Source organism: Balaenoptera physalus, assembly GCF_965194825.1.
Source record: "Balaenoptera physalus genome assembly, contig: HAP1_SCAFFOLD_2478, whole genome shotgun sequence".
Lineage (NCBI taxonomy): Eukaryota > Metazoa > Chordata > Mammalia > Artiodactyla > Balaenopteridae > Balaenoptera > Balaenoptera physalus.
Genome location: NW_028124329.1, coordinates 1 through 9,325, shown reverse-complemented (window position 1 = coordinate 9,325; position 9,325 = coordinate 1). Strand labels below are relative to the sequence as shown.

At 58.7% G+C, this 9,325-nt stretch overlaps 2 protein-coding genes across 3 annotated transcripts; one reads left to right on the top strand and one right to left on the bottom strand.

Moving 5' to 3' along the window:
- Positions 1-58: 58 nt before the first annotated feature.
- Positions 59-6,108, bottom strand: LOC309654288 (transmembrane protein 198). Of its 2 annotated transcripts, XM_082478850.1 has the most exons (6): positions 5,971-6,108; positions 5,633-5,852; positions 5,115-5,319; positions 2,322-2,897; positions 1,066-1,268; positions 59-710 (listed from the first exon to the last, which is right to left on the bottom strand). In XM_082478850.1, exons 3-6 carry the CDS (start codon positions 5,278-5,280, stop codon positions 573-575), a joined length of 1,083 nt encoding a protein of 360 aa, XP_082334976.1. In that variant the 5' UTR covers positions 5,281-5,319; positions 5,633-5,852; positions 5,971-6,108; the 3' UTR covers positions 59-572. The 2 variants fall into 2 exon arrangements, with proteins under 2 accessions (XP_082334976.1, XP_082334975.1); XM_082478849.1 differs by lacking the exon at positions 5,971-6,108 and having other exon boundaries at positions 5,633-5,905.
- Positions 6,109-6,193: 85 nt separating this feature from the next.
- Positions 6,194-9,282, top strand: LOC309654285 (chondroitin sulfate synthase 2-like). Its single transcript, XM_082478847.1, has 3 exons — positions 6,194-6,757; positions 7,804-8,377; positions 8,886-9,282. Exons 1-3 carry the CDS (start codon positions 6,444-6,446, stop codon positions 9,093-9,095), a joined length of 1,098 nt encoding a protein of 365 aa, XP_082334973.1. The 5' UTR covers positions 6,194-6,443; the 3' UTR covers positions 9,096-9,282.
- The last annotated feature ends 43 nt before the right edge of the window (positions 9,283-9,325 follow it).

Genomic DNA, 9,325 nt, shown 5'->3' with positions numbered 1-9,325 from the left:
TTCCCTGCCACTGCCCTCAGGCTGGTGGCTTGCAGAGGACAGGGGACCAGGGTGAGGGCTGCTGCAGTTTGCCCCATGGACAAGGACAAGAAGTCTTAGATGAGTCCGGCTGAGAGGTGGAGGCGATAGGGGAGGAAGGTAGACCTCCTCCGCTTAGACATGCAGGAGAGTAGCCCATGGGACCCCAGCAGTGGGAGAGGAAGCAGGGCCACCCTCGGAGAAGCCCTACCAATCAGAAATCTAAGGCAGGGGTCCCAGTGTCCTCTCCAAGCCCACCCCTCCACGCACGCACACACAGGCGACACACTCACAACCCTGAGCACACCCCAGCGGGGCTCACACTCGCGTCCCTCAGGAGCCCCTCGGGAGCTTGGGCGGAGGCTCTCCCCTCAGGCCAGGCCGAGCCTGAGATAGGTCCTTCCTTCTGGCGGCCAGGCCATCCCTCTCCAGGGTGGGGAGAGAGACAGCCAAAGGCCACAGGGCCAGGTGGGCTGAGTCATGGCCCAACGGGCCTCCCCAAGCTGGCAGAGCTGGTGACCGATGAGTGTAGGCGGGCAGGAGCAGAGAGACTGCTATACCCGCATGGGGGGCCCAGAGCAGGCTGTCAGCGGTCCCCGGGACCCATACTCATAGTCTGCGTCTGTGGGCGAGGCCATGAAGGAGCTCAGCGAGCTCCCTGTCTGCCGGTCCCGGAAGCTCTGGATGTAGCTCTGTGGGAGAGTAAACACAGGTGTGAGAGTGCCACTGCAGAGCCCTGCCCTGAAAGCCACCCAGGCAGACATCCTCAGCCTGCACTGTCACAAGCCTGAGACGCATCATGATCTGCTGTCAGCCTAGGACCTCACCACAGACCAGAGTCCACAGCACTGAGACGCTACCCCGCACGATACCTCATTAAAACTCGCTCTCAGGACACCTCTCCCCCACCCATCAGGCTCCCAGTACAGGGGTTACGATGGGTGGACAAGCGCTAGGCCTTCTAGACAGTGACCAGCCCCTGGGGAAGGCCCCGTCCTGCTTGGACAGAGTCTACAACACTCCCTTCTCCCCACTCGGGGTGCTCACCGGGGACAGGACGTCTCCGTTGAAGCGTTTGATGGGCACTGGCCTGCGCCGATAAGCAGGGTCAGGGGGCCCAGGCCTTGGAGGAGCCCGGGGGCCTCTAGGGGGAGGCCTTGGGGGTCTCTTCTTGCGCCGCTTCTCCTTGCGCTCTTCCTGCTGCCGAATCCTCATCAGCTGCACACGACGGCGCTGCCGGCTGATGACCACTGTGAAGGGGTGGGCGGAGCAGGGTCTCAGAGGCCCACGTGCCTCATCTCGCCCAAGCCTCCCCATCCCTTCTAACCTGAGGGCTCCAGGCTCCCAGATTCCCCTCATCCGAAACCTCTCCTCCTTTACTTTCCTGGTGTCCCACCTCCCAGGTGGGACTTCGCACAGTTCTTTTCTTCCAAAGGTCTTTATGGAAGCTTCCTAGACTCTAGGTGCCTGCTTCCCAGCTGCTACCCCTCTCCCAGTCTGGAGCCATAGGTGACTCACCTAGACCAGCCATCATCATCTCTCGACTGGACAACTAAGCTGCCTCCTCACTGGTTCCCCTTCTATGCCTGCCTTCCCTGATGCTTTCTACACTCAGCAGCCAGAATGAGCATCCCAAATGCTAAATTAGACTATATCCTCCCTCCTTTAAACCTCCAGTGGCATCTCACCACCCATCTAATGAAATCCAGAGTCCTCATCGTGGCCCACGGTGCCCACACAATCGGCATCCCTCACCCACCACTCCCGCCCGACTTCCTCAACAGGCCAAGCTCATTCCCTTCGCCCTTGCTATTCCCTCTTCTCGAGCTCTTTGCATGGCTGGCCCCTTATCCTTCAGGTCTCTGCTTAAATGTCACCTCTTCCAAGTGAACTTCCTTGGCCACCCTGTCTGTATTTCACATCACTCTGCACGTCTCTTTCATATCACTCCACACAATGGGAATTATCTTGTTAATTTGCGTGTCTAGTGTCTGTCTCCCCCACCCTGAGTGCAACCCCATCAGGGCAGGGGCCCTTTCTGTTTTGTCTCTGTTGCATCCCCAGTGCCTGGAATGGGCTGGCACAGAGCCGCTGCTCCATCTGTTGTTGTGGCAGGAATGGTGGCACTGAAGTGCCCATCCGGGCACTGAAGCTCCCAGACCCGGAGCCGGTCAGCTCTCTAACTCAGCTGAGGCCTTCCGCTGCTGGTGTGTACAGCTCCTTCCCCCATCCACCGTCGCTCAGACCCACCCCCCCTCAAGCACCCATTTCTCTCACGGCCACCCTGGCCTGTGCCTCCTCACCTTCCGTGTGGGAGTCCCGCTCGGCGGTCACCCGCCACTGCACCAGAACGCCCATCAGGCTGAGCAGGGGCCAAAGTGCCAGCAGGGCCCAGCTCCGCCAGCAGAGGGGGGGCACGGGGGCGGCCCGCAGACGCTCCACCGCGTAGCGCCCCAGCAGCAGCAGCTCGGCAAAGTAGTCGGCAGCCGTGGCGATGAGCGCGGCACCCGTCACGGCGGTGGCCAGGGTGGTGAGCGGGCGGGGCCAGCGCAGCGTGAGCAGGGCGCAGAGCAGGCCGCCCCCCAGCAGCAGCCCCAGGGGGCCCCAAACAGAGCCTGGCTGGTAGTAGGGCGCGGAGCCCAGTAGGGCGGCAGCGGCGAGCAGTAGGCCGAGCAGCAGCCCTACCAGGAAGAGGCCCACGCTGCGCACCAGCATGGCCACCAGCCCGCAGAGCAGCCCGATGCCCAGCGCGATGCCTGCGCTCGCCCCGGCACTCAGCTGCGTCTCCAGCACCCGCTCTCGGTAGCACAGCAGGAAGATGACCACCGAGCCAAACAGCAACCCAGTGAGGAAGAGTACTGCCTTGAAGCAGCGGTAACCTGGAAGGGAACAGCGGCTAGTGAGAGCCCAAAACGAGGTCACTGGGCTGGAGGTAGGAGGTCAGAGGGGTCAAGGACAAGGAATCCCAGGGGAACCAGAGGCAGGCCACTAAGATCAGAGAATTGGGGGTCATTGGGGTCCTGAGGGTGGCAGTGAAGGGACCACTGGGGTCAAGGACGATCAGAGAAATAGGTCATCGGGAGTCACTGGGAAAACAGAGCGGCAGTCACTGAGATGAGTGCTGGGTTTCTGAGATAGCGATGGATCACTGGAGTCAAGGGCGACTCAGTAATAGGGTCACTGGGGTCTTTGGGATCATAGAGGTCAGAGAGAGAGGCCCCTGGGGTCACAAGTGGATCAGCAGTAGAGTCACTGGGCTCTTTCGAGAGGGATTGTTCAGGGTGATGAGGCATTTGGAAGTCAGAAAGAACTCAAGAGGTGAGGTCACACGGGTTCAGAAAGATGAGGTCTTTTCAGGTCAGGGGAACTGACGGATGTGGAATCATTGAGAGTATGAAATGGTTTCTGAGCGAGGGTAATACTGAAGCCAGAGAAATGGAATCATTGAAATCATGGTGGCGGCAAACAGATGATGGGGTCATAGGGATTCCCCTATGTTAGGAGTAATAGAGGGAGTCAGAGGGATGGAAGGTAATGAGATAGCTGGGGGGTAGTTAGGGGTCACTGGGGCTTACAAGGAGTCATAGGGGGTCAGAGAGGATTATCGGGGGAAATAGTGGCTGTGGTGTTTCAGAAAATGGAGGTTATAGGGCCATTAGGCCCATTAAGGGTACCTGGAAGTGTGAGGGACTTGTAGATCCTGAAAAGCTGAGAAGATGGAAGTCAGAGATGGGGGTCAAAGGGTCAGGGAGAGCCAAAGAGAAAGGTCATAAAGAGGAGAGTCCGTTCTAAGAATGAGGGGAAGCATTGGAGTCCAGGAGGTTCTGGGGTCAGAAAGAGGAGTAGGGCATGCACAAGGGCTCAAAGAGTCCAAGAGCCCGAGAGTGGGAGCCTCCAAGAAGGGTAGGGTGTCAGGGAAGCCCAGGAGAGGGAATGGCAGGCTGCACTGAGCAACTGTAGAGGGAGTGGGTAGGAATAGTGGAGGGGACGAGGTCACAGAGACTCCTTGGAGACCCAGAATGTGTCCTGAACCCTTAGAGGGGCTCTTCCCCCTGCCCACTCGGCAGTTGTTTGGTCCAGAGTCTGGGGGTGGAAGTGGAGGGACCATCTGGCTCCCATCCCTGCCTACTATCCAGCCATTCGAGGGGGAGATGTAAAGGCTGCCGAGCACAAGTCCTGCCCCACTTCTGCTCAACCTGGAACTCAGACCTCCAAGCCTCCTTTTCACTTCACCCAGCCACCTATAATGCTCTGCCTGGAGGCGTTCCTTGGATGCCCAGCCCATAAAGCTCTCCTTTACCTGAAGTTCGGTACCTCTTGCTGTAGAGTCACTGGGCACTTACTCCACTAGACCATCTGGCACCTTGGTGCAAATTAGAAATAGTTGTGCCTTCCTCTAGGCAAAGCAGCCTTGTGCCAAGGTCTAGAGTTTGGCAAGTAGAGCATGGGCTGGATTTCAGCCCCCACTTGCCTTTCCAACTGAACTCCCTTGTGCATCCTGGACAACTATCCACAGCAGCCCCAATTACTGGAGGCTGACTTGTACACACATCTCCATGTGTGTGACTCTAATATGTATCATTTAGCTTCCTGTAATATGTATCACAGATGTGAATGTTCCAGAAGTCTCTTCTTCATCAGACAATATGCCCTGTGGTAAGGGACCACGTTAACTCACCCTCCTAAATGTTTTCAATGCCTACCTAGCACAGTGACCTAAACACATCTTCACCACAATAGCTATTATTTATTGAATACTTACTAATTCTCACAGCGCCCCCGCCCCCCGTGTGAGACAAATATCTTTGTTCCCACTGTTCAGATGAGAAAACTGAGGCTTAGAAAGGTTAATGTGCCCAAGGCATCATAATTAGTAAAGTGCAGAACCAGGTTCAAATTCAAGCATGCCTAATTCAAAACCCTGTGTTCTCTAGGATCTAGAGTCTAAATTATCTACAAACGTGTGGGATGAAAAAAAGAGAAACGAAAGCTAGTTCATGGTAGTGGTAAAGTTCTAAAGAAAGTTTGGGGTGCCTCAGGAAAATAACTTGAGGAAACAGTGGGGGGCCCGAGTGAGGAATGAAATGGGGTCTCACCGAAGAAGCAGTAGACGACTCCAAACAGACAGCACATGATGCAGACGAGGGCTGGCAGTGCCTGGTACCTGCGCTCCAGGGGCTGTTCGCAGGGTGCAACCCAGAAGGCATCATCTGGCTCGGGGGGCAGCAGCTGGAACCGAAGTGTCGCCGCAGTGCCCGGCATAGTGCTGGGAACAGTAGGGAGTCACCCTCCCACGTCAGCCTGACAGAGAGGAAGTTGGGGTCAAGGAGGAGTCCTGGGTCTCCACCAGGATGAGGGTGAGAATAGGAGTGGAGAACTAGGGAAGGACACAGTGGACAAAGGAGTGGTGCCCACATCACACAGCTCTGGAAGCATCCCTGAAGTAAGGGACAAAAGACAAAGGAGGGGAAAAGTGCCTGGCTAGAGGGAGCTGGGATGAAGAAGTTAAAAGGGGGACTGGGTTGGGGGGAGATGAGGGCAGTGTGCTGCCGGTGAGGAGGCAGCCAGGAGACCGGTCTGTGGGCGGCTAAATCTGGGATTGTCCAAGATCTACCTGGGCTGGAGGCGACCTGAGCTTCTGAGCGAAGGAGGCTCTCCGGCCGGGGTTGCCGGGCGCCAGAGGCTCCAGCTGACTGGTGTCCGGTAAAAGTCCGCGGTGAGGGGAAGGGGGCTGTTGGGCCGGAGGGACCGGTCCCTGCGCGGCGGCGACGCCGCTCCGCCTCCAACACCGGCTGGCACTCCAGTCCCGCGACGTCCGGGCACTTAGGCTGGGCCTGGGGAAGGGAAAGGAGCAGGAGTAGGGGCTCGGGCTGCCCCAGAGCCGCGGCCCCATGCCCTGAGCCCGCCCGCGGCCTTTGGTGCTGATGGACAGCTCCGGCCTCTGCTCCTTACGTCACTCAGGGCGCACCATCCAGGCAGGGGCGGGCTGCTTCTGACGTCACACAGGACGCACCAACCACGCCGGAGGGAGGTAGGGGACTCCGCCCCCGACGTCTGCCTCTCCCGCACTGAGGAGGGGGCACTTCCGGGGGTCCTTCCCCTTTAACCTCCCCCTTCTCCTCCCTCTCCGGTAGCCGGAGCCCGAGACCCCACCCCGGGGGCGGGGCCCTCCCAGTGACACGTCGGACAGCGGCGGCCTCCGCTGAGGCTCCCGCGCCCAGCGCCGGGACCCTGCGCGGTACCGAGCGGCAGCTGGAGGGCGATCGGAACGCGGCGCAGGGGATTCGGCTCGGCGGGGAGGGAGGGGGGCCCGCCCGCTTGGCTCGGGCCCTCCGGATCCGCCCCCTCCCCGGTCCCGCCCCCTCGAAGCCTCCTCTTGCTGCTCTGGGGCTGCTCCAGGGCCGGGGGCCCGCGGTCCGGGCGCCATGCGGGCATCGCTGCTGTTGTCGGTGCTGCGGCCCGCAGGGCCCGTGGCCGTGGGCATCTCCCTGGGCTTCACTCTGAGCCTGCTCAGCGTCACCTGGGTGGAGGAGCCTTGTGGCCCAGGGCCGCCCCAACCCGGAGATTCTGAGCTGCCGCCGCGCGGCAACACCAACGCGGCGCGCCGGCCCAACTCGGTGCAGCCCGGAGCGGAGCGCGAGAGGCCCGGGGCCGGTGCAGGCGCCGGGGACAACTGGGAGCCGCGTGTCTTACCCTACCACCCCGCACAGCCTGGCCAGGCCGCCAAAAAGGCCGTCAGGTAGGGAACAGACTCGCCAGTCCCACCCCCTGGGAACCGGCTGGGACGGACGCGCAGTGGAGGCCGCCAGGGGCTGGGTCAGGCCCCGGAAGGAAGGGTCTGACCGGCCAGGAAGTCTTTGGGCCCCGATAATTTCCGACGGCCCTGCTTCCCAGGGAGGTTTGGAGCCCATCTGAGGCCTCTCTGGGCCCCATCCAGGCCTGGGCAGAACTTGCCCGCCTCTGCCCTAAACCTGCTTGACCCCATGGACCCCCCAGAGGTCCTCATAGCTCCCTGGCTCGGTGTTAGGTTTAGAGAAATGACTGGTATATAGACTGTGTGCATAGAGAGAGGGAAAGAGAAAAGAGAGAACTAGGATTACCTGTATCTCTTGTTCCTGGGTGGGTACCTGGGGGAGGGGGGGTGGAGGTTTGTGGGAAAAGGTGATGTACTCATTCCATTAATGCCTCTCTGCCTATGAGTTGAAATAATTTCTCCGAAGTAACACCGAGTTCAAATTCCAGTTCTGCAACTTACCTTCTGTGTTACGGAAGGTAAGTTTCTGGAACCCCTGACCCCCCCCCCCAAACACATTCACTACATCTCTATGCCGTTTATTCTGTTACATCATTTACGTGATGTATTTGTGGTATAATGGCATATTATTTAGAAATAAGTGTATACATGATGTGTGGAGCACCTATGTGCCAAGCATTTGGCTAAGTGCTTTAAAGAGATACAATCAGCCCCATTTTACAGATGAGGCTACCCAAGGCTCGGATGGGTTTAATAACTTGCTCAAGGACTCAACCACTAAGGAATGAAACAGGGAATCAGACCCCAAATATATCTCTCATATCTGCATGGATAATGCCATCTCCCAAAAGCACTATGGTAAGGCCAGTATTTCCCTTAAATACTCGTGATCCCTGGGGGAGAGTTGTTATTCTATCATAAATGAAACAGGCCCAAAGAGGACATGACCTGCCGGAGCCTGTGTATGCTGCCCTCTACCTGCCCTGTTGTCTTTTTAGTAACCTTGTGCCATCTTCTTCCCCCACCCCCAGGACCCGCTACATCAGCACAGAGCTGGGCATCAGGCAGAGGCTGCTCGTGGCGGTGCTGACCTCACAGGCCACGTTGCCCACACTGGGTGTGGCTGTGAACCGCACGCTGGGGCACCGGCTAGAGCGTGTGGTGTTCCTGACAGGCTCGCGGGGCCGACGGGCACCACCGGGGATGGCCGTGGTGACGCTAGGCGAGGAGCGGCCCATCGGGCACCTGCACCTGGCACTGCGCCACCTGCTGGAGCAGCACGGCAACGACTTTGACTGGTTCTTCCTAGTGCCCGATGCCACCTACACCGAGGCGCACGGACTGGCTCGCCTAGCTGGCCACCTCAGCCTGGCAGCCGCTGCCCACCTCTATCTGGGCCGGCCCCAGGACTTCATCAGTGGAGAGCCCGCCCCAGGCCGCTACTGCCACGGTGGCTTTGGGGTGCTGCTGTCACGCACACTGCTGCAGCAGCTGCGCCCCCACCTGGAAGCCTGCCGCAACGACATCGTCAGTGCGCACCCGGATGAGTGGCTGGGCCGCTGCATCCTCGATGCCACCGGGGTGGGCTGCACTGGCGGCCACGAGGTAGAAAGATAAGCCACCCCACTGGTGCCTCCTGTCTGGGCGTGTGCACTTCCCCCTGAGAGGCAGAGGGGGTGGTTGGAGATATGGGCCTGGGTTTCCATGCAGTTCTGTCATCTTCTATCCCTGTGACCTTGGGTAAATTACTGAATCTCCTGAGCCTCGGTATCCTCATCCATACCAATGGAAATGATTTTTTCTCAGGGCTGTTATAAGGATTAGAAAAAATAAGGGAGCCTTGCACATACTAGGTGTTTGGTGTTGGCCATTATTATTTTATTTGAGCCCCTGGACAGCTCTGAGATAGGATGCATGCCCGTTTCACAGATGAGCCAGCAGAGGCTTGCTCAAGGTCACACAAGCTCACAACTGGTCAAGATAGACTGAAGCCCACAGAATTCTGACCCCAAGTCCACAGCAGGTCATAGGATGGAGGGATGAGACACAAACTATGGGGTGGGGGTGGGGGGCGACTCTCCCCTCATGTTTCCACTTCCCTTCCTCTCCCCAGGGAGTCCACTATAGCTACCTGGAGCTGAGCCCTGGGGAGCCCGTGCAGGAGGGGGACCCTCGTTTCCGCAGTGCCCTGACAGCTCACCCTGTCCGTGACCCTGTGCACATGTACCAGCTGCACAAGGCTTTTGCCCGAGCTGAACTGGAACGCACATACCAGGAGATCCAGGAGTTACAGGTATGGTCTGGGCTGGAGGTGGGGGGGTGAGGGCATCCTGAGAGGTCTCAGAGATCCCAGGGAAATACAAAATTAGCACAAGAATCACAGAACAAACCTGCTTCCCAGTCCCTGTCTGCTTCTACCTTTTCTCTGGAGCCTCTCCAGAGACCCCCATTTAAGTCTTAGGCTGCCTCCATCTGGGGAAAGAATAAGTGGGGGCCCTGGGTGGGCAGAGGTTGGCAAGGGACTGGGAACCTGTCCTGAGTGGCACCTTCTGC